This window comes from Camelus ferus, chromosome 7, assembly GCF_009834535.1.
Source record: "Camelus ferus isolate YT-003-E chromosome 7, BCGSAC_Cfer_1.0, whole genome shotgun sequence".
Taxonomy (NCBI): domain Eukaryota; kingdom Metazoa; phylum Chordata; class Mammalia; order Artiodactyla; family Camelidae; genus Camelus; species Camelus ferus.
The window spans coordinates 62,391,233-62,416,966 of record NC_045702.1 but is presented as its reverse complement, the minus strand read 5'-3'; the positions used below and the strand labels follow the sequence as shown (position 1 = coordinate 62,416,966).

At 41.2% G+C, this 25,734-nt stretch overlaps 1 protein-coding gene across 6 annotated transcripts in view; it reads right to left on the bottom strand.

The window, feature by feature from the left end:
* CDK6 (cyclin dependent kinase 6) overlaps positions 1-25,734 on the bottom strand; it is a 215,570-nt gene that overhangs the window by 39,852 nt on the left and 149,984 nt on the right. For all 6 annotated transcript variants that reach the window (XM_032483999.1, XM_032484002.1, XM_032484001.1 and 3 more), the window contains exon 5: positions 22,205-22,314. In XM_032483999.1, coding sequence (XP_032339890.1) covers positions 22,205-22,314 — 110 coding nt within the window. The remainder of the gene's footprint in view (positions 1-22,204; positions 22,315-25,734) is intronic.

The window sequence follows — 25,734 nt, the reverse complement described above, 5'->3', positions numbered from 1 at the left end:
CATCCATTGATGCCTTTCTAACTCTGTCATTCTATCTAAATTTATTAGTTGGCATTCTATTGTAAGAAAGAGCTTTCTCTTCTATTTATTTATCCATTTATAAGTATGGACTCAAGGATTTTTGTTTTACTCAATGAGTTTAATCCATTACTATAATTATAGATTTTGAGGCTCAAATTGTTTCAGAATTGTCTAGTGGTCCCTTTAAGCTAAACTCTGTGCCCTTTTGACATGTTACCATTATTATTACTTGTTAGCATTGTCTTCCTTCTACAGTAAGATGCTCTAGTTATACTCTTTACTCATATTTTAAAAAATGTTTTGTAATAACATGTATTATTTTTGTTAAATGAAAGAACAGAATACATACTATTTTAAAAATAAATCTTACATTAAATGTTAAGATTTACTTTAAAAGTCCAGATTGCTGACCCTACATGGTTCAGAAATATTAAAACCAATAGGGCTCTTCTTTGAGCTCCAGTTGAGATGGAAGAGGGCAGCATCTGCATTACAAATCAGTATGAAAGGCAATTATGTCCAGCAAGGTCATTAAATGCCTAAGTCATTTCTCTTTTCTTGATCGAGACCAGGAGAGCCAGCCACCTAACTCCATGTATGAAAGGGAAACAGTCCAAGCACATTCTGTTCAATTAATGTCTCACAGCCAAATATCTCCTTGTTTCCCCCTCAGATTATTGCATAGAAAGATGGTGAGACAAAATCATTTTCATTTGTGATTGAGTTTCTTCCTGCTGACTGTTTGGAGTTTCCCTATGAGCTGGTATGAGGCACTGCTTCCTGAGCTCAGAGCAAGACTCTCTGAGGACCAATGCACCCTGGGGACTGCACTCTGGACTCCGTGAGGTACTAAGGAAAACAAAACAGGAGCCCCCAGTTCCTCCCTGTCATGGAGTTAGTAGTCCCCTCACCCCAGCATGCCCTGCCTGGTTTCTCTCATCTTATTACGTGGGTTTGCTGAAACTCACTGTATGCTCAGCTCCTCACCAGCCTCCAGGATCAGTTCTAGCCTTGTGGTGACTGTGGTGAGGTGGAGGGGAAGAGACACAAGGAGCCCTGCGACGATTAGTCATTACTTCAATACTGAGTCATTTGGCCATACCGCCCAGTTGGCTGTGACCTCAGTTCATGCTTTGAGCCCTTAGGCATGAGGCTCTGTCTACATCCCAGTACTTCCGGTCCTGGGCTTTTCGACTCTGAATTCTTCTAACGTCTGATGTTACCTCTGACAAGAAGCCACCCCTTCTATCATTCTAGAGAAACGATACAGCAAGTTACTTCCACAAAATGAACAACAATAAGAGTGGCTAAGTTTTACTAAGCATATGCATTGCGAAACAAAGCTCAGTGCTCTCCATGCACTGTTTTATTTGACCTCAGATCAACACTAGGTGGGAAGTCTCTATTAATATCCTCATTTTACAGTTGAGGAAACTGAGGTTGAGAGATGGTTAATAAGTCACCACTACTCAGTGACAGATACAAAACCAAATGCTCCAAAGGCAGTTCCTGCAACCACTTCTCTAGACTGCATCCTTCAGACATGGAAACTCATAGTGGACCTGGGACTCTGAGCGAACAAAAATTCCAGTTTGTTTTAAAGAAAAATTCATGAATGGAAACCAGCCTGGTAAGCTGGATGTTGAGATCAAGTAGCATGCTTCATTTGAAGCTCAGAAAAGAAAGGGGTGACTCCCAAAGAACCATGAGCTGACTAAGAACACGAAACAAGTTTGCCACATACGACTTCAGCAGTTCATTCATTCCTTCAGCACTTTGGGGAGCTGGGATGAGCTCTCACTGTGCCGAGTGCAGGGATGCAGGAATGATGGAGCTGACATGTTCCCTGACCTTGTAGGGCTGATGGCTCAGGTAGGGAGGAAGAAAAACAATCATTAAGTGGTGGTGCTATGAGGAAAACAAGATGCTCTGGTGAAGAAGAAAAGAGTGGTCAGGAAAGGCCTCTCTATGGACGTGACATTTAACCTAAAGGATGAGACAGAGAATCAGAGCTTATGAGGTCTATTCACCTCCCTTTATTCTTTAGTAATAACTGGAATTTTCAAGTATTTTTCAAGGGTGTTTACAACCTGGACAGATCAACCACTCACTGCCTTACAGCCTGTATGCTTTATCACCAATGCTTTCTCCACCCAGTTCAAAACATCACAAATATGATACAGACAAGATTTTACATTCAGTCTAGAACTACCCTCACTTTTTATTTTTTTTTAAATACAGAAAATCACTTCAGAATCAGGGACAAGAGGAAAGCTCTTTGTGTTTTGCAGAGTTCATCCAAGTGTACTATTCGTTTCTTCCCTGTGGAATTGTCATATCAGCTTTAGGAAAGATGATGAAAGAAAAGAAATGGGCCCAGCAGATCCTAAGGAAACAAGGCCAAACTTGCTTTACATGGGAGCCCGTGGGGGGAGAATGGAAGGCAAAAGCAGTGAACTGGGTCCAAATTTTTTTTATATCAATGCTGCGTAGTGGTCAGATGAGACACTCCAAACCAGAAGGCATTTTAGACCAGTAGTGGGGACTTCTGACGCGTCTTCTCTGCATTTCTGGAAATGGTAGTTTTATTATCTCACAAGTAGAGACTCTGTAGAGTCTGCTGAAGGTAACAGCTCAGAAGACCCAGGGTCTGTCTTTACTGGAATCCAATTGCATTTTATCTGGGAGAAGGGATATGTGGGGTTGGGACCGGGGGCCATTTATAGCTAAGAAAGGAATATTTTTGATATTTAGAGAATTCAAGTCATGCTCATTTTCTGTGTGTGCAAAGACTGTGATAAAATGGTTGTGTACTCTCTTTATGGAACAATTTGATGTTCTGAGACCCTCTACTTCCTGGCTTCCCGAGGTCTATTTTTTCCTCCACCATAATATTTCCTCTGACTACTGAATAATTAACCCTCATGACTAATCTTGTCTCACAGGAAAAACGCTTGTGAAATCTGCTCCTGATGCACATAATAAATGCAGAAAGCCATATTAAGTAATGCGTACAGTCTGAGAAGGCCCAGATTCCCTCCCCAGGGCCTGGTCCGCCCTGAGACAGAGGGTGGGGAGCTGGGACTCTGATTACTGGGGCAGCCATTTTATTGTTTCACAAACACCCAGACCTCAGAGGTTTCTTCTCTCACACAGAAGTGACGCGGGGCAGCTGCTCTCCTTTGTCTGCCAGTGGCACTCCACACCAACTGACCAAAGCTGTCACCACCCGAGGACGCCAACGTGGACCTCCAGATTGTGAGGCCACAGGGTCAGATACGTGGCCTGGCGCTGCGCCGTCACTGCGCCGCGTATCCAGAGAGGCCGGCAGCCGGGCAGAGCCTGCTCCGTGACAGCTTGGCCACCTGTCTGCGAGGCAAGACAAATCTCATTTCATGAGGCTTGGCATGGAAAGCAAATTGTCCACCCCTGTGTCCAAAAGCACTCGAGTGGTGGAAAGAAGAGAAGAAAAGGGCAGACCCCAAGTGTGGATGTTAAAGTGGATCTCTTCGGGGAAGGACCTTCTGGTTAATCCGGTTTGGAATCGAGGTTGTTTTCAAACAGCTCTCATCCATCTTAAGCTGCATTTCCCAGGCTTTCAAGATACTTCTAATGAAGTAATGCAATGCCAAAGAAATGGCATCATGGGGCTTTGCCCTTTCCTGCTTTTAAAAGGCCATCAAAACCATCACTCCCTAACATACCCAAACAGGAAAAAAAGATGAGGCTTATCTTGTTGTTAAGCTATTGTGTTACCAGCATTTTGGTGGCACAAGAAAGATAAGTAAAGGCTTGCAAAATAAGGTCTGACCCAAGCCTCACCTGATATACAGTTTCTATCTTGCTGAGTGCACATGACAATAAGATTTCAAACTCACCAGAAACTCTGGTTGTTCATGGCTTTAGAAGGCAGCTTCTATAACATGGGGAGAACTCCTGATTACTTTGCAGTGAAGCCACCGTCACAAACAGGATTTCCTAAAGAGGTCTTAGGGCAAGGAAGCGTCATTCTAACTTTGGCTCTGCCATCTGGGCAGCCCTGCTGCTCCTCCCCTACTGTAAACAGGCCGTTATTGGGGACTGGGGAACACTCTTTCCTATTGTTCTTCGTGCTCTCACTTCCCTTTCATCTCTGGTAATAGCTGGAATTTATGAGTACACTGGATGACCTTCCAAGCTTTCCCTCCAGACCTTATTTACTTCGGGCATACTCCTTAGAAGAGCTCCGTCTTTTGGCCCCACTCACCCCAGCTGTATTTGTCCAAAGGTGTGTGTTCATCGCCATGCACTGTTAAACCGAATGGAACAGGAGTCATAAAGCCCGTGTGCAGTTCTTAAGAGTCCACTGGTGATTATGCATAAACGACATTATTTCCCATTTGACATTTCCCACTCCAGCCTGGTCTTGCTTTTCCAAGAATACATGGCTATTTCTGTGGCTGGCCTAACAAAGTTATTGTTAAAGATCCAATCTAAGAGCTCCAAAATTCAGCTCAGAACTAGCTTCATAAAGTCTCTATTATTCTAGTCCAGTTCAGGGTAATATTGAACTTTTTTAAGCTCTTGTAGTATTTAAATCTGTACCATGTAGCTTAGCACGTACACATGCCAAGAGTCTAATACTGCTTGCTTACTGTTATTTCATGCTAACACGTCATGTCCATTTTTCTCATGTGCTCAAATAGACTCTAACCTCTTGGAGGTCCTGGGCACAGACCTTGGTATGTATAAGTGAGAAGTGGTCTTTCTTTCTTTGCTATCTCCCACAGTGTCCAGAATAATCTTAACCACCTAGTTTTTCAAAGAATATTTGAAAAACCTCAAGAGTCCTTGTTGTCAGTTAAGTTTCATTTCCTTATGATGCAAGTGGGTTAACTGTAAACATCTGAATTACCCAAAGGAACAATGCTAGGACTAGTATCTATTTAATAATGTTTAAATCATTTCAATTAGTAAAATGATGTAACATCTCTAAATTAACATTTAAGTGCTTTCTGGGAATATAAAATAAAAAGCAATTAAACTTCACTGAGGTAAATTTTGGGGATTGTGTGACTGGAAAGAAATGTGGCAAAACTGTTTTGAGGAAGGCATGGACCAAATAATGCGTTTGGTCCATTTTATGTCAAGCTACTCAGAATGATGGGTTCTGAGCTAGATAGGCTGTAATATGTTCATTCATTCATTATTTATTTACTCGGTGCCCACTTTATGCCACGCTCTGTTAAATATTAGGTATATGGTGGTGAGCAAAATAGAGATGGTCCAGAGTTTCATGAGTGACGGGACAAACAGGTTTTAAACCAGAAACTATAATCAATATGTAATTAGCTACTGCTATTGCAGTGAGTAATAAAGCCTCCCTTTTCTCTAACCCGGGAGTCTTGTGTCTTTTGCCAGCATCCATGAAACTGTGGCAGGCCAATTTGTTAGCTTGCAAGTCATGAAAAATCTCAGATCCTTTACAGTTCTTGACATCAGTCAACCGACAGACCAGAAAATGAGGACTTTTTTAGTTTAGAAAGGAAAACACCAAGAAAGGGATAAGCCTGAAGTCTATAAAATCAACAAGAGGAAACCTGATCGTGTTCACTAATCTTAAATATCAAATCAAGGAATCAACCCCTAACATTTGGGAGAGGTTAAGTTTAGAACAAAAGAAAGGAGGGTACTTGACTTACAGAAGTTACCATCTCAATAAATGGTGCTGGCTGAAAATACAAACTATTTTAAAAAAGGCCTCACTAAATTTATGAATGGCAGACCTGGACTGCCCAATTCAATACCTATTTGATGACTCAGTCTTTGCCAGGTGGAGAACCATGTCCTTCTACAAGCTCTTCATTATCTATCTCAGAGAAGAACTATTGGGGAAAAGGTCACTAATCTGACCTAGCCAGGGCTGTTTTTAAACTACAAAGTAAGAATTAGACTCTCCCTTGCTTTACCTAAATTGGATATACATACATAGACACATACACTTGGGACCCGTAACTGTAAAATCTCCTCTAGAACAAGCTACAATCCATAAAAACCTTAATTTGGAAATATTAAATAATCTTGGTAAAATATGCTCATATTTCGGGGCACTTGTTTCCCAAACTCAATGTACAGAACACTTCCAGGAAATTCTAAGAGGCATATCTTGAAAAATATGTTCCACGGTCAAATATTTTTGGGAAGCAACGCACTATATACCCTTGGACATTCAAAATTCACATTGATAGTAAGGGCTCTGATAAGTCCTGAGTCAGGAAACCTTTTTTAAGCCTAGCATTTCCCAAGTTATTTTTCATATTATCCTCCCACTTCACAGCATGCCTATTATCTCATCTTATGAAACACCAGTCCATGAAACACCAGATAGAAAATGCTCTTGTAAGGTGTTTAAATAATGAAGATTTACCTGGTCAGGAATATACTGCTGTCAAGCCACATTACCTATAAAGCCCCACTAATTTGAAGTGGAAAATAACAGTGAAGCAGGGACAGAAAAAGATGCCAATTAACGGGGTTTCCTGCTTTGGCTAGCCGATACAGGACGGGTAGGGTCATCTGCATTTAGGGGATCTTGGGCTCAGTTATTTCCTGGATCTAAGGAGTCAGAAAGCCCCAATTTCAGGAATATTTCCATGTTTCAGGAAAGCACAACAATCATAATTATAGCTAACCTTTATTGCTGCCAATCAATGTGCGAGGCGTTACTTTGGGCACTTAACATTGAATTCTCACAATCAATTAGGAGAGTGGTACTCTTACTATTCATTTTCACAGAAAAGGAAACAGAGGCACAGGGAAGTTAAGTAACTGGCCCAAAATGACCCAGCTAGGAAGTGAAAGAGCTGGAGTTTACGCTCAGGCAGTCCGGCTCCCAAGTGTCAACCCCTACCCTCCACTACCTTTGGAATTACAGCGCACATTAGCAAACTTCCGTATCACCAGTGTAATGCATATCACAAAGTAGCTCACTGTTACCTTCGAGTCAGGTTTGAAGCCTTATATAAGGAGCCTTTAGTGCTTAGGGACCATAAAGTAACACCCAGAACTGTGCTAACACACTTTGAAAAACTTGTCAAAGTTTTACAGTTGTACAGAGATAAAACACAAATGGGACAGCATGTACCCGTTGTCAAAACAATCTCCCCTCTGCCTAATTTATTCTTCTCACCAATCTCTTACTGTACATGACAGTAACTTTCAGTAAACAAACAAGAAGCTATGAATATACTCACCCTCTCTGAATCACAGCACTGTGCAAGGCCACTTTGTTAAAACAGTTCGTCTCTGGACACCTTTCTTACAAAAAATCATATATATATACACATATATATATATATGTGTATATATATATATTCGTGTTTTCCCCCCAAACACCCAACCCTTTGTACACTTAGTCCAGTGCTGAGCGCAAACTCCCTGTGGATCCTCTTGGCCTTCAGAACTGGTGTGGCTCACTGCGTAGACACTCCCAGTCAGAAAGCACTTCCCCAGCTGTTCTGAGTCGTGTGTTCTGCAGTGTTCACTGTTGATGCCACTGCACCGCATCCTGTCCTGTTGGGGTTTTGTTTCTGTTGTGTTGCTAGTACTTTATATGTTGGTGGGTTAGTTTCCTACTGCTGCTGTAACAAATCACGACAAATTCAGTGGCTTAAAACAACACCCAGGATTTATCTCACAGGTGTAGAGCAAACGTCCAGGTACGTACGCCTCAACTGGTTCTCTTTAGAATCTTACAAAGCTGAAGTCAAGGTGATGTCAGGGCTGTGATCCTTTCTGGAGGTTCTGGGGACGAATGTGCTTCCCATCTCATGTGGGTTGTTGGCCAAATCCAGTCCCATGTGGTTGTTTTACTGAGGTGCCTGTTTTCTTGCTGGCTGTCAGCAGGGTCATCCTTAGCTCCCAGAGGCCCCTCTCCAGTTCTAACGTGGCCCCTGTATCTCAGAGGCTGCAACAGTGGGTCAAATCCTTCTCACACTTGGAATCTCTCTGACTTCCCCTTCTGCCCCATCTCTTTTGCCTCCAGCCTGAGAAAGTTCTCTCTTTTAAAGAGCTCATATGATTAGACTGGGCCCACCCAGATAATGCAGAATAATCTATTTTAAGGTTCATAACCTTAGTCACATCTGCAAAATCCCTTTTGCCATTATAACAAAATAAATTAGGGGCATATTCAGACACATTTAGGGGCCATTCTGGGTACCACTTTGGGTGAACCTTTCTGTGCCAACGTGGCTAACAGAGGCGAATTATTATGCCTCAAAAAAACCCCAAACCAAAAACAAACAATGGAAGAATTTCACTGCTAGATATTAAATTCCTAGTTTTAACCCATTTCCAGAAGGCTTTAAGGCCTGGGAAGCGGGATAAAAATCAGCAGCCAGTTGGGGACTGGTGGAAGGTCTTTGATAGAAAAAGAAAAATGATCTCCCTTAGATGAGCAAATAGCAGCTGGAAGAAATGCCTGCCAGAGCACAGGATGACTTCAGGGGACTTAAAGATAATACAGGGATTACTGCAAATGGATATCATCTCCATAGCCTGAGATAATACTAAAAAAAAATTTTTTTTAAACATGAAAGGCTGGAGCAGAATTCTGGATAACCCTGAAACGTCAGCTAGTAACCCTGCAGTTGGCTCCTAGGGAGGCCCTGGGGATCTTAGGAGAGAGGCAGGGGCACCTAGGGAACTGGGGGTACTCTGGGCAGTGGACCTTTGACCAATGGGTAAAAATGGAAGCATGTCAACATTTTAACAATGAGTAAGGGATGCAGTAATATTAACAACATTGAGGCATCTCAATAACATGAGAGCTGGCTTCCAGGAACCCCACAGCATACACATTTTCGTATTCCAACACCCTTTATAAATTGTATAGAAACGTGGTTGTTTATTAAGCAGTTCCACTCATGTTGAACGTTTTGATCAATTCCAGTTTTTGTTTAATATAGATAACCTTTACACAGAAAAATTCAGTGTTAAAGAAAAATGGGAAGATGTAAGAAATTATATTAGAAGGAACATGCCACCCACTTGAAAGTTTAACCAGATTTGCCTTTTGCATCATTTCCTCAATTCTCCTAAGAGTCAATTCTGCTCTTTGTGCCTCCTAAGGGGACTGTAATTTGGCTACTCCATTTTACACCTTTATAATTGTTTCTTATCCCATTCATCTCCTTTTTATTTCATCTTTAGTGTTTTCTTCTTCTTTGTTTTTTTTTTAAACTTTGACCTACTCCTCTCTATTTCTTGAAGGTCTTTAGAAACCATTTCTTTCTAGCCATAGGTGGGCTAAAATGAAACATAATTTTAGTCCCATTTAATTAGACTTTTAAATCTGATGGTACACTCTGCCTGAAGCTTTTTCAGGGGAATTTCTGAAGTCCAATTACAGGGCTATTCTCATAATAAGGACTATTAATTAATAATGAAATTACTTGCTTTTAAGTTTCATCCAGATGCCGTTGTGAAAAAATACACTGGCCCAACCACATTCCTATGGGGTCATTAGTATGGCCAGCACAAACAGGTGAGGGCTACTGAAGTCACAGTTCTCAGAACTTCTGTGAAGAGCTGAGTGTCGACAGAATCCCTCAGGAAATCCCACCAGTTCTTTCGTCAAGAATGGCCACCCATTCCTGATGCATTAATTCTGATATCCCTCTCAGTCAACTCAAGGACACCCAAATGGTATTTAATAAACAAACAGTAACTGAATCCTTACACATTGGAACCTTTTTGTTGCCTTCACACACTTGGGACAACTCACCTGAGAAGAAAGTTCTTGTGTCACAGACTTTCCCCCTCAAATCTAGATAGTTCTCTATTCTCCTCTGGCTTTTAGTTAAATAAAAGAGAAGTCTGAGGCCAGCCTGATTTTCCTTCTTTTTTGTATTTTTTCAAATACATTTATTTGGTCTTCACAGGCTTTTTTCTTTCTCCATGCAATTCAGACACATGCCAGGATGTGCTTTGTGTCTGTTTCTGCAGTGGAGTCCACGGGTTGCCTCCCCAGTATCCACCTTCCCCTTGCCCCTAGTAACAGAGCCTCATGGTCTTCAGACTACTGCCTATCCGATCAGCAGATTCCATCTCTCTGGTCTCAGTCCCTGGTTCAAGTGTAGGCATATGTCATCAGCAGTTCTGGGGATGAATTTCAGCACTCTTGCTTGAAACCCTGGTACAAAGGAATATGTTCTTTGTCCAAGTGGTCTAGTGTGCAGCTATGAAACCTTCAACTACCATAACCACTTTGCCATGAGGGAAGACAGTCTTCAAAGGTGCCAAAACACAGGAAAGGGCCTCAGAGAAATGGAGCTGCAGCTTCTGGATGAAGCCGACCCTGAAGCTCACTCAACTCTGGAATCACCGTTTCTGTAAGCTAACGCATTCCTTATTCTTTTGCTGATCTAAGTTGAATTTTCTGTACCCACTGTCCTGAGCATCCCAACCACTGGTGTTGCTCTTTCAATGATTTCCTCCAAATTCTGTGAGACGTTTTAATCCACACACTCAAGTCACGTCTCAGTTTATGTTTCTGATTACTGCATTTCAAGACCATCGATTTCTTACACCAGATTTCCATTCTCTAGTCCTCATATTTGCTCTTTTATTATCACTTAAAGCCTTTTGTTCTTTTCATCAGTATTCTGTGAGAACTTCTCAATACTGTCCTTCACAGCAAGGATTCAATTTCCTACAGTATTCGTTCTACTTTTTACTCCCTCCTCTTGGATTTCAATTGTGCCACTGTCCTTGATTCCTTACAATTTCACATTTTACGTCTCTCCCTTTCCATCTCAGTTTGCTGCTTTTGCATTTCAGAATGCTCATACTGGCTGCCTTTTGTTTCTGTTTTAGACAGAATGTCTTCTAGCATTCTTTTGAGTTACTCTCCTGATTTTTAGAAATTTCCTCTGATTTTGCTTGTTTCTAGAGTTTTATATTATTATTATTATTATTATTATTATTATTATTATTATTATTAATTATTTAGGCTTCTGGATAATGTTACTTGCCTTGCTTGGTAGTATTTTTTTCAAAAGTCATAAGAATTTTATTCTTTTCGTTTTTCTCATTCTTCTAAGAGGGGTAATCTATCCAGACAATGTGTAGTCAACAAAATGGAGACATTACTTTGACTCATTCTGTGAGCACTGAATGGTCTCTCAGTGGCTCTGAGATCAATTTCCCCCATGTTTCACCTACTACTGCTTTCATGTCTCTGTCTCTGCCTACTAAATATGCCATTCTTCTCACTCCCCCATCCCTTTTTTTGCACGTATGTTTCTCTGGTATTTGTACTCATACCTGAAAGAGACAGAGGTAGAATACTGGCGGCAGAGAGTCAACACCACTGTGGAGATAGATCTCAAAAGGGTAACTGGTGGGAACAGTTGACCCTTTTTTTTTTTTTTTTTTAACTGAAATCAACTCTGTGTTTCTGAAACAGGGAATGAAGGAGGGAGAAAAAAGGTCTGTCTGTTTCCAGGTGCACATAACATACCTGAGTCACCAAATGGGTTTTTTAATCTAGTGCTGGCTAAATGGGAATTCTTCCAAATAATTTTGATAATTATTTCATTGCTAGTCTTAATTTTGAGTGTTGGATGTTTCTGTCTTTTCAGTAAGAAACAGGAGGTGGGGTGAGCAGTAGGTATCATTTTAAAGTAAAAGCTCCTAAAATTTTTAATGACTTCTAATTGATCAGGGCTCAGAGGTCATATAACAAGAAGCTGCTCATATGCAATGTGTAAAAAAGGTACTAGTCTAGAGAAAAATGAGAAATGTCTAAGTATTCTGTTCAGTGCCAATTTTAATTGGGGCTGTAGACCACTTACCTGAGTGTCTTTGAAATTAACTTTTATTGCATGCGGATACCTGGAGAATTCAATATGACTCTGACCAGCAAAATGGACATAGCAATTGTCTTCCAAATTGCTTCTTAATATTGAAAGATTAGTACATAAAATTATTACCAATTAAACAGTTGGACAACATAGCACAGACACATCTGGCAGGCTCCTGGATGCCTGACTTCCAGAGTTTTGGAACTTCTCCCAGGTTCTGGACTGAGAGTGTCCAGCAACCTTTAACCATGCCAGTGATAACAGAAGAGCTGGTAGGGTCTAATTCAGCCCAGAGTAAAATCTAGTTTCCATGGAAACCTGCCATTTTTGAATTGTCCCTTGCAATATTTCAATTTGCAAGTAAATACAGCCCACATGTCTATAGCTGTCTCTGTCACATCTTTCTTTCTCATATTAAGACTTTGTAGAATGTTTATAAGAAACCAAGAAGACTCAGAAATATCTTAACCAGATTACTGGTTTTATTAAAGTGCATACACACTCACACACACACACACACACACACACACACACACACAACACCCTTGAGTAGCCAACAGCTCTTAAGCCTATATCTGAGTAAATCTTGATCCCTGAAAATTTAATTTAGCCAGAAAAACTGGAGCAGTAAATCAGAAACTCAATACTACCATGTATTATCAGAAGGTAGATATGAGAGGCCATGCTGAATGCTCTGTATTTCCCACAGTTAAACTGGAAGGAAGAGAGGGAGAGAGTGCCAGAGGGACAGTGGGGGAGAGAAAGGGAAGTGAGGAAAGAGGGGAGGAGAGAAGTCTGGAGGAAGGGTAAAGGGTAAAAAAAAAAAAAAAAGATGAAAGGAGGGAAAGAAAGATAACTAGGTAATAACTTGTACTTTTATAAGTAAATGCTCAATGCTCCTCAGGCCAAGCGCTGGGTCTAATCAGACATTAGCTCCTCCAGCCACCATGGGAAGACCAGATGGGAGGAGAAAGAAACACAGAGCAAAACCATGGAGCATGGGTATCAGAAAGACACAGAGCCCACAGCAGTGGTCACAGGGACTTGCTGACAGATTGTCACTATGACCTACCATGATGTGACAAGACCAAGCAGAATATTCTGTCACACCTTACCATTTGCTGTAATTTAGCGTCTTAGTACTACGGTGTGGAAGATTATTTAGGCATATAATACAATCACATAAATTTAATTTATCTGAAATGCCCTGTACTACTCACTGTATCTACTGTCTTGTCCAGTAAATCTGCATGGCTCTTATAAAGCAACAAATGTCATGTCACATAATGCTTTGAAGGCATTACCAAGACCAGACTCAACTCAGATCCAAGCTCCAAGCTCCAGCTAAAATAATTTTGCGCAAGCCTGGTACTTTTTACTTTGTGGGGCTGGGAGGCAACTCACGTTCATAAGAGCCAGGAGACAAAGACGAAAAGTTTGCCTCTGACTGAGTAGAGGTTAGCCTGGTAAGACTTGGGTTTCAATGTATAAAACAGCTACTTTCTCTGCCAGTATTTTAAAATTTAAAAAAATGGGTGGCTTCTTGCCTCAAATTAAATATGTTTTATCCAAATCAACAGTTGAAGGATGTGACCAGGAAGACCTGAGACTTTATGTCCAAGGTAGAACTGAGACTATTAGTCTGATTCTTCTCCTATTTAGAGAAAGGGGCTGATGCAGGGGCCTCCAGAGTTATTCCAATGAGTAGACCCAGAAGGCAAAAGCTGAAGTAAGGCTGCATGAGGTCTGGTGGCTGAGAAGACTAGGAGGAAGAGACGGCCCAGGCTCTACATCCTGCCTAGAACGAAGGTCAGAACTCAGTACACATTATCCTCCCAGCCTATGTATTACAGCTTGCAGAATGATCTTCAAGCTGTCTGTCCTCTGGAAAAAACTAGTCTGAAAATCTGCCTGGGACTTTATCTTAAGATAATTTTTTTTTAACTGACAAAATGAGGTTGATTCCTTCCCTATCACTACACAACTGATAAAAAGGAAACCCACAGTTAATTTTACAGTTGAAAGAGGTCTCTTATGCTTCAAACCAACCTAACAGCTTTTCTAAAATTACCATATTCACTTACGTTTTCTTCTTGATATTATTTTAAAATACGGGTAGAAGAGGTAGGAGGTAGCCCAGGCTTAGGAAAGAGTCTGTGGTCTTGTTTTACTTTTGATAAGCTTTCTCCCCCCCGCCCCCCACCCCCAGGCGTGACAAGCTTTCTTAATCTTCAAGAATAATCTCAATCCTACTTCCTACCTTAAGGTAAAAACAGAGTTTACTTGAAGCTTGCTGGAGGGTAATTTGGTTTAGCTAGCAGAATTTTAAATATGCGTGTTATCTGACCCTATAATTTCACTCTGGAATTTACCATACAGAAATACTTGGACAAATGTTCCACAAAATAAGCAGAAGGATTTTACTGTAATATTGTTTGTAATAAGACCAAAACCAACCAATCAACTCCTAAATGTCCATCAGTGGGAAATTAAATTATGCAACAAATGAGCTGACAGTTATTCAGCAGTTTAAAAATGAGTTAGGTCTCTATGAACTGACATAATGTATCATAATACAATAAAATGAATAAGGCAATGCACAAAAGAGTACAGTGCATAGTGTAAGCCCATTTCTGTGAGGGAAATGGAGAGATGTGTGTGTGTGTGTACATAGTGTAAACATATACTTTCGAATTTGCAGTAAGGAAGACCTGGAGGTATACCCAAGGGGTTATCTTTGGTAAGCGGATTTTGGATGGGAGTATAGGAAAGATGATTTCACTTTTTATACTTCTGTACCATTTGGCATTTTTGCTACCAGCCTATTTTAAATTGTGGTTAAAGAAAACAAAGCTAACTGGCATCTCCAAAGTTGTTCCTTCCCTTGACAATTCCTGTTTCTGAAAGCGGCGTGTGGAATGAGAGATCGCGGAGGCCGCGAGGTTCCCAGGTGCAACTGTTAAAGACGGCACATCAGGGAAGATCTGCCAGGGCTGACAAACACGACGTTTGCAGATTGGCGCCCAAGCACCACTGATTCAGAGACAAAGGCCAAGCAGCTGCTTCAACCTCAGCTCTGCTGGTTTTACATCAAGGACCTCAACTTCTACAGCCTCCACCCAAACTAGAAAAGATGACATAGGGAATAGAAGACTGAGAAATCAATACGCCTGGGGGTAGAAGGGCACTGACTTGTTTTTTTCTCCCCTTCCTGATAAACGGAGAGTTGTCTGTTTCTCCTGTATCGTTTGATTCGATGGTTTAGACCTACGCTGTCCAGTATGGTACATATGTCTACTGAGCACTTGAAATGTGGCTGGTCCGAACTGAGATGTGCTGTAAGCATGAAATACACACTGGGGTCTGAAGACTTAGTATTGAAAAAGAATATAGTATGTGATTCATATTTTTTATATTCATTCCCTATTGAAATGATAGTATTTTGGATATACTCTGTTAAATAAAATATACTACTAAAATTAATTATACCTTTTTCTTTTCACATCTTTTAATGTGGCTGCTAGAGAATTTAAAATGACACTTATAGTTCACATTCTATTTTCTATTGGACAGAGCTGGCTTAGCCCTTATTAGATATTCCACATGGAATATATCTATATATTTAAATGTATGGAAAAAAGGAACAGCAGGATAGAGAAGACGGCATGTACACACACCCACGCCCACCCACCAGTTGTTATACTGTTACCCTCAGATGTGGGATCCTGGGGCAAGTCACTTGGGAGGATTACATTAAATCATGTATGTCAAGTGCTCAGGACCATCACAAGGATGTGTAATGTAATAATCTGTGTCAACAGTGTGAGCGGTGCTAGACATGATGAGTTCCAGAAATGACCAAGCTGTGGTTCTACCCCAAAGCAAAGAATATCAGAATTGGAGTCAGTCTTGGACATTATCTACTCCCAAGTTTTAAAAAAAATTTTTTTCCTCCCACTTTTATTGAGATATAATTGACATACAGCACTGTATACTTTTTTTTTGCCAGGGGGTGGGGTGGGTGGGGGAAGATAATTAAGTTTCAGTTATTTTTTAATGGAGGCACTGGGGATTGAACCCAGGACCCTATGCTTGCTAGGCATACACTCTACCACTGAACTATACCCTCCCCACTACTCCCATATTTTTAAACCCTTTTAAATCTCAGAAGCCCAGTATATAAAAAAGATGAAATCAGGCTGCTCTGAATAAAGCTGAGCATGGGGACAAGAAGAGCTGGGCACTCCTGGACTACGCAAAGGAGGGGATATTAAGTCTCTCCTGGCCTCTTCACTTTACAGATAAAGACATTAAGCTCCAGAGGGCTATGGCTGGCCTTCGGTCACAGAGCTGGCAGAGGCAGGGCTGGAAAAGACTCAGGTGCCTGGTCCCCCAGGAAGAACAGTGCTCTGTGTCACGTTGCGATTGCAGCTGCGAAGGACAATGCGTGTGCACAGATGGAACGTGGCGAAGGAAGGTGCTGCGGAGCAGGTTTACGCAGAACGCGGAGTTGCTGCTGAGGTGGAGGGTGGTGGTGAGGCTGGTCTCTTCCCTGAAGAGACAGCTCTAGGTTTAGCTTTGGAAGATGAGACAAAGCAGGTGGGCACCCAAGGTAAAATAAGTGCATGGATTCTAATGAGGAGAACCTTAAGGCATGTTTTGGGGCCAAAAGGAAAGTCCCTTTCACTCACTTATAATTATATCTTGGAGGATAAGATGTGTGACAGCCAGAATAAAGTTGGGGCTTCTTCAGAAGGTCTTGAGGACCAAGGACACTACACCAGTTTTAACAAGTTTTTGAAAAAGGGTAACAATAGGAAGATCAATTTATCGGAAGTCCACAAATAGCAGGCAGACCGAGGGTGCCACACTGGAGAAGCAAAGCTGGAGGGCTGAAGACCGGCCCAACTGGGAAAGTCCAGGCCTGATGGTGGCCTCCCAGTACACACCGTGAAAACAAGCACATTAAGAAAAGTTCATGTTAAAGCAAGATACACATCAAGAATAAGAAAAGTCAGCACTGATCCCATTAAAAAAGCACTCATGTGTTTTTACTTAGAACTACCTCGCAGGCATTACTCAACCAGGAACAGCTCTCTTCCTGGGTACCATCTTGGGTATTTCCTCACTCAATACAATGCTCCTTTGGAGTTTCTCCCATTTGGTTGGTTCTCTAGAGAAATAAAAAAGGCCCAAGAAAATGTCCAAGAAGAGACAAGAAATCTGAAGGTCCAGAGAGTGCCGTGGTTTCCACAGGCATGTGCTTACCTAACCTGAGGTGATGGGTTTCCTCTCATAGGCTAGGGGCTTGCCTTCTGGTGCCTTGGGGTTCAGCTCTATTCTGGTCAAGGGTCTTATTTCCCTGATGTCACTAAGGAGAGCACGCAAATATGGGGAAATACCAACACAGTAACCAATGGGACAGCTGCAAGGCACTCAGTGACATTTTAAAGATAACTGCTCACAGACCACTCAGCCACAAAGGACAGTTTCACTGTCAGTTTCTCAGTGACTGGGTGTTTAATTCATAGAAATCAATGACGGCACACCTAGAGAGGCCACCATACAAGGGGGAGTGTGACCATGAAGCCTTGTGTGTTTCCTTCTAACAGTGACTGTATTTGTAATGTTCTTCTTGGAGGCATCCGGCATTTCTTAGCTGGGGATCATCAGAGCTGGCAACTCAAAACTTCTAAGAATTACTATCTGTTTACCACAATCTCTATATTCAAAGAATCAGTAGCATGTTTTATTTTTTAAATGCGCGTTTTCTTTTTCTGACTTTGCCGTAACTTGGAAAACCCTGTAACTTTCAAACCACAGACAATAGTTCTGACCAGGATCACAGGATAGATATGTGGAGAGTTAACAACTGTCGAGTTTATTTTGCCATGAAGTCAAAAATCAATCTATCTTGTCCATCTGTCCATCCCTCCCTTCATATCTTATCCCATCCTTCAATCTGGCTAGCTGTCTCCTGACCAAATTCATACTTTTTTTAGTATTAAAATATAACTCAGTGTAGAGTAAAGATGGATTAGTCATCGACAAAGAATTAAAGGAGGAAGATAAAAGATCCAGTTCTTATCCATTTTTGTAGAATGCTATTGGAGGTCAGCGTGGCAATTATTAAACCCAGATAATAATGACAGATGGTATTTAAACTCTCTGGCTCTTTGTCAACCATCTGCCGGAAGATTCTTTTTACTGAGTTCGTATTTCCTAGGTATTCCCTTTTAGAATAGAAGGCATGCACCCTTAATAATACCACAGAAAATTGGTCAGCCTTTCCCTACAGGAGAGACTGGAAATCAAAGCTATTAAACTTGTGGTTTGCTTCTTGACCTCCTTAAATATTATTGCTGCTACATTGTGATAATGCATAAAACATTCCAGAAAAAAGTATGGCCTAGTAGGTAAAACCAAAGCCAGCACAGAAACATGGCAGGGTGAAAGAATGAAAGGTTACAGAGTGAGATGGACCTGGGTTCAAATTTGGCTCGCTATTTAAGAGCTGTGTGCCCGTGGACAAGATATTTACGCTCCTTGTGGAAAGCTCTAGTTCATACATTAGAAACTGGAGAACAGTCCTCAGAATGCAGGGTCAGTGAGATAACGCAGGTGAAGGACCCAGCCCTGGGGCCGTCACATGACGGACAAGTGTTAACTCCTTCTGCTTCCTTTTTTCTCCCTAGGTTACGGAAGATGGTGAGCCTTGCTGATGCATAAATGGTGATTCCTCAATGGTCTTGTATAAACAACTAAGACATGACCTCGGACGACCCCTTGACACCTAGCTCTCTACTGAGAAACCTCCCTCCTTTCTGGAGATTCTCTTCTTCTTAAACCCATTCACAGAAGTCTAACTTCACACCATTTACCCCAAGCCCTGGTTAACTGGCTCATTGTGCATGCAATGCCTCCATTACACCTCAGTTCCACTGTAAGTTATCCCTCTCCAAAAGGGCCTTGCATATGGTAGCCACTCAAGAAGTTATTTGTAGACTAGAATGAAACACCTGTTTCCAACATGTGACATATACCACACGTGACACAGGAGATGACTTCAGGGGCTGAACATGGACTAAGTTTCTTCATTTTAAGGGTTTCATTTATAGTTTGGTGTATACTTGACAAATAAATAACTGGCTCATCAAATCTCTGATGTTATATATTTTTGCTTAGGATGAGGTTAAATAAAAAAGTAAACTGATTTAAGATAGTAAAAAATTAAGTAAGTATAGTTATGATAGGAATACAGTAAAGACCATCAAAGTGTTAAAAGAGATGACAAAATCTGGGAGCTACTGCACAGCAACTAGGAGGAGCCCAGGGTGGACACGTGCCAGGTTAGCCTAGGGTAATGAGGGAGTCTGCTTCCAGAATCCACGGCTTGTGAATTCTCAGCTGGACACTTCAAGAGGTCCAGTGAATCAGGAGTCAAGCCGGTGGCTGGACCCTAGAACTCAGCTGAAATAAGTAAGAAGCACGCACATTCAGATATCTGGGTGTTATCACAGGAAATACCAAATGTGAACCAAGCAGGAACAAGGGTCAGATCCCATGGCCGTTTTCAAGGTCACAGCCAAGCTGGCAGGAACTACCTAGGAGACAGGGCACCCGCCCTGGGAAGGGTGTGTGGGAGGCCCAGATGGATTCATTCTCCTTCAGCCTTAAAGGCACACGGGCCTGGATTTTGATATTGCATCCGCTCTCCAGACAATTATTTCTCAATTTACTCCTTCTGTGCAAGACTCCAAGAGAAGGGGTTTTTGTGCACATTTGAAGAGCCAGTGGGTCTCTACCCTACATCTCACTTTCCCAGAAGAGTGAAGTGACTGTTGTCACTGTCGTCAAAGGAGTCTTTCTCTGAGCCTCCAACACTGAGTCCCTCTACCCAATGTACCTCAACATCTAATGCTTTAATGGCTACTCTGGTTTGTGTCTGTAAGTTAAGTCCTTGTTAAGAGATGGGTATTCCTGTCACCCTGCATCGGAATACAGAATGAATTTTCCCCTAGAGAAAAAAAGTTTTAAGTAGAAAATAGGTTTTGATGAATAATATTACATACATGCTCCAGATTAGATAGGAGTCTGTAGGCTAGACAGGGATCTAGATTACCAACTATACTACCACTTCAGTGGGAAAATGTTTTAATGCTGTAAAATGAAAATTTGGGCTGCAATTGTTCCATAGCTGGTGACTACCTGTATTTTAAAATACAGCACATTCCTTACCAGAGAACACTTTACATATCTTAAATTTCATCCTTCTTTTAACATTTTTCAGAAAAAGGATCAGTTGTATCAACTACGGCTGGTATCCACATTTCATACTATTGAAAAATAACTGATCACCCTGCCCACGTAACAAAAGAATGCCCCAAACTTTACATTTGAGGAAAATTCTAGACACATCAATGTGATTTCAATAAATAGTTGAGAAAATATTGATTTTCTCTAATCAAGTCTCAGCTGCACCAAGTTATTCGTGGGATGAGCTGGAACGACAGTCCAACCTTCCACACTACAACACTGACAGTTAATTATTCTTGGTTCTCACCATAAGCCTTTAACCTAATGTTTTCCACACTTGCCTGATGAAAAGAGCTACCTGATGCACTTTTAAAAACAATAACACCAGGCCCCAGCCCAGTACTGAATCAAAATTTCAAGGGAGAGTTCTGGGAGTTGCATATTTAAAGCCTGCCCATTCCTGGTGATTCTGTCCTTACCCTGGGGGCTGGATTAGGGTCACCTGGAGGGCTTGTGAAAACACAGGTTGCTGGGCCTCAGCCCAAGAAGGCCTCAGCCCTGATCCAGGTCTGTGGTGGGGTCCAAGAATTTGCACTTCCAAAAAGGTCCCCAAGTGATGCTGACGCTGCTAGTCCAAGGACCACACTTCCAAAACCACTACGTTAGCCTATTTGGTAAACACTGCAGTTGAATTCAGTAATTTTTTCTCTTCCCTCCCTCTGGTGTTAGGAAAACAACACCAGACTCACAAGACAGCCTTTGGAGTAATCCCCCTGCTACTTTTTAGCAGTTTGTTGTTAGACAAATTTACCACTGCATCTCTGTTCTCTTTTATTGTGAGGAATAAAATGCAACACAAGGGAAGAGGTTTGGTCCTGTAATGAGCACACAGTAGGCCTGCAGGAAACATCTGTGTACTTCGAGCACCTTGCCATGATCATCCCCTGTGAACTACAGATGAATCAGCTGAGGTCTAGAAACAGGCCCCCAAATTTATCACATGTGCAAAACTTCATTGGGTTAAAACAAGCCAACAAGCCAACAAGCAATGGCTGACCACATCTTTTTCTTGTGAGCTATCATATAGCTATGTTTTGAATAATATAACATCTCCAGTGGGAATTCAGTTAGCTTCCCAGCTCACATTTCCCATGGAAATAAAAACAGAAAACAAAGAAAGATTAGGTTATGCTTAGGTTCCCTGTTTAATTTTGACCAGGCTGAATTTAGTACCCAGGTATGGATTATTTTCCTGGCAGGTCTTTATTATACTGTTTGGCTATTTCTTGTGACCTAAAAATCAAACAAATGGATCACAGGCTCCTGGCATCAGGGGGGCCCTGGAGGCCATCAAGCCCACCCCACCCCCACTCTAGGAATGACGCCAAACACATCACCAGCGTGCGTTGGTCCAGTCTCTTCTTGGACATCCACTGAGAAAGCACTAGTTTCACGAACCCCAATTTTCTCTTCAGATAACTCTAATCATTGGATTATTTTCGCTTCTGAGCAAAAGAACTTTATTTCTGTAATTTTAATATCTTTGGTCCTAGATATGCCCTTTAGTGCCTGAATGTCTCATCTCCACACAACAGCATTTAACATATTCTGACAGAGCTCTGACATCTTCCTTGCCTATTCCTTTTCAGTCTAAACATTCTGTTTTTTCAACCATTCCCACCAACAAAATTTCCACATACTTAACAGCCCTGGTCCTCCTCTTGTGGAAAAGCCCACCTTGAGGATGCTTCCTCACTAAAACACAAAAACAAAACCATACCATGCTTCATGTTTACCACATCCTATCATCGCCAACAAAACCAAAATGAATCATAAGAACAGTGGAGTGTTCCCTTCCAAACGGAGTTTCCAAGAGCAGGAAGCTACAACACACACCACTACGCTGTAAGGACTGAGAAGGCGGTTTCAGGACAGGCTTGGAAGTGGCCCGGAGCCAGAGGCAAGTGGATCTGGCTACCGTGATCCTGCTTGAAACAGAAATGCTGGGCTGCCATGGAAATTACCCAAGCCTAGAAGTTTCTTTCCAAGGGAGACGGAGTGAAACAAAAGGGGTTTCTTACTTTCTACGAAACATTTCTGCAAATATGCAGCCGACACTCCAGAGATCCACAGGGGTGGCGTAGCTGGACTGAAGCAAGACCTCGGGAGCTCTGTACCACAGCGTGACGACCTGCAACGGCAAAGGGGTCTGAGTGTTACGGAGGAAGACGGCTGTTGGCGCAAATGCCTCATCCCGGGGGGTCTCGTGCAGAACACTCCTCAAATCACATGGGGACGCTGAGATAGAAGCAAGAACTGGGACTCAACACTGACAGGTCAGGAAATTACATCATCCCCACAACCTGGGTTCCCACCTCAGACTCTGGGTGTCTTACTAGGATGGTAATATAACTGAGTTTCAGAAAGCAGAGCAAAGCCTTAAAAAAAAAAAAAAACACCTAATCTTAAAATGATTCTTTCTTAAGGGGCTTTAAAAAAAAATACATGGAAAACTGGTGACGGCAACGATTTCAGCTCAGTTCCCACATCAGCATTATTGGGAAGTGAGGTGATTCCAGCGCCTGCTGAAGGGTGACCCTGAAGTCTCCAGAGCACCCAGGGCGAGTCAAAACTACTCTTATCAGGAGACTATGGGGAATCAAAACAAAGCCCCCTTCAATGTCACTCTTTTCAGAAAACAAAAAACAAAGAACTTAAGAGACAATGTGTAATCCAATTGTTTATACTGTGTGTAAAAAGTCATCCGGAGGAAGGGATTCCAAAATGGGAAGACCCTCCTTTAATATTGAGCAGTGTATATAAACATAATAATATACAATAACAAAAGATAAAACAAGGACAACTGTAATGATTTCTGCAAGGTTGAGAGGTGAGGAAAACAAATCATTAAGGCGCCAGATTTATAAGCATTTATAGCAGTTCAAGTAAACAGTACATAGGGGCTTATTCTGTGGTTGTCTGAAATGAAGGTATATTCTTTACTGTCAGATAAGAAATTCAATACGTGAACCTATTATATAAGCATTTTATATTATTCAGATTCCTTTTGTCATTACTTACTGTTCTACCTAATTCTACTTTGGTTGATGTCTGTCTAAATTTCTTGAAATTCTGCTTTATGTACTTTGATCCTTTAGTACTTAGTGCATTAAGACGGCAGTAGCAATTCTCAAAAACCATGGTTGCTATCAATTTCCTTCTTTCCCTTATATGCACACACTCCTCCCACTAAGGGTTGGAGTTTAATTCACCTTCCACTGAGTCTGAGTTGGCTGTAGTGACTTGCTTGACTAATAGAATATAGTGGAAGCAACATCCGAGACTATCAAAACTAGGTCATGAGAAGCCTGGTAGCCTGGGCCTTTCTGAAAGCTTGTTCTTGAGATGCTTCCTCTTGGAACCACGCTGCCATGCAGTGAGCAGCCCACAGAGATGTTCCAACTGACAGCCCCTGCTGAGCTCTTAGCCGAAAGCCCTGTGAGTGAGTCCTCTTGAGCATTTCAGCCTGTCAGATGACTGTGGTCCCTGCCAACGTCACGTGGAGCAGAACTGCCTAGCTGAGTCTAGTCAACTCACAGGATTGTAAGTGAGAATGACATGGTTGCTGTTTTAAGTTTTGGGGTGATAGCCTCCTCTTCATCCCTCTAATACCCTTCTCTTCATCTCATTTAACATGTTTTGCTTGGAATTCACACAAGGGGTCTAGTTCTGTCGAGGGCTATCCGATTGATACCTACTAGAGGAATGTAACCTAATGATAATGTAATGGAAAGAACAAAAAAGAACATGAACAAACGTACAATATCAAAGCAATCTTACTCATTGCTATCACCTGGCTCCAATGTACCTCTGCAGCCTCATCTTCTGCAGTACTTCCATATCCCTCACAGCTCAGCTACAGACAAGACTGCACCACGGGCTCATCATAGTCATCCGGGGGCTTTTAGAAAGACGCAGGTTTCTGGGCCTCATCTTGTCTCTACTGAATTAGATTTTCATGAGTGGGGCCCTTGGAGTTCTTTTTCTGCCTTCTTTTTTTTTTTGGTTAAAATTCTTGAGGTAACCCTAACTTTTGGCTAGGTTTGAGTACCATTCAATTATTCAAACATATCCTCCAGCTCCTGCCTCCATGCTTTTGTTGACACTGTTCTAGTCTGGAAAGCTCCACTTTCTCCTCCACATGTAGAAATTCTGCTTATCCTGCAAAGCTCAGCTTTGATGCCATCACCTCCTTGAACCCCCTGAAAATATACCTTGTATCATAGTTCATAATATGGGTCGTTCCAGAGGACATGGACCCAATTTTATCCATTGTTATGTATGTAAATGCCCATCACAATACTGCGCACATAACAATTGGGATTTAACAAATATCAAATTAATGATTTTAAGGCAATCACTCCTAGAAGACAACTGGGCAAAATTCAACTACCAGGCAAACCCTCAAAAGACGGTACTCACTATTTTTGCTAAGAGGAGTGTCCAACTCTGGGCTGTGGTTTTTTTTGTTGTTGTTGTTACATAATCTATTTCTGCTTTACTAATATTTCTAGCTAGAGGAAGACTTCCCTATTTCTCTGATACCCTGTAAACCAAAGTACAGGGGCAAACTGTCCACCAAGTTCCAGTCCAGTGATTTATAGACATACACACACATTGTGAGATCACACATTTATCTCCTCACCTCAGTCCAAAACAGTCTAGCATCATATGAGCTGAAAAGTTTAATTTGAATATAGCATTATTTCAAGCTGGTTTCTGATTGATTGCCCATTAAAAGACACATTAGTAGAACTATCTCCATTTTCAGTGTTTTAATCAGTGATACTTATTATAATCATCCAATAAATGTTCAGACAGCTGTAATAACAAGAATATTGATACATTTAAGAAGTTCCCTCTATTCCTTTTAAAATTTAGTTACCAAGTGAAATTAATAACGAATTTTTAGCAGATACTTTTTAAAGTGTCTATTAATAATGACATTTGATCATTCTTTTATTCTATTAATGATATATTAATTATATTAATAGCTTTCCCAATATTGTACCATCCTTTCCTTTTTGGAATAAATCATTCCTAATAATAGTTTATTATTCTTGTAATAGACTCTTGGACTCCATTTGCTAATATTTATTCAGGATATTAACTTATACTGATAAATGAGATTGATCTATAGTTTTCTTTTTCGTGTAATTTTTCATGTTTTGGCATTAGGGACATGCAAGTTTTGCATCCTTTTGTATATTCTGGTATGTTATAAACAACATAAGAATAATCAGTCCCTTCAAGGGACTCACTTGCAAAACCATCTGGGGTTGGATTTTTCTTAGCATTATGTCTAACAATCTCGTGAATTTCTTCTTGGTAATTAAGTCTGTTCAGGTTTCAGCTTCTTTTTGAGTCAATTTTGGTAATGATAACAAATTTCCCTACAAAAATCTTTAATCTAGATTTTAGAATGTGTTGGCTTAAATTTGTACATGGTATTTCTTCTAATTATTTTAATCTCATCTGTTTTCTTGGTTTTCTGAGGAAGAGAAAATCTGATTTTTAGTTTGTTTTCTCTTTACATCAGTCAGGTTTGTCA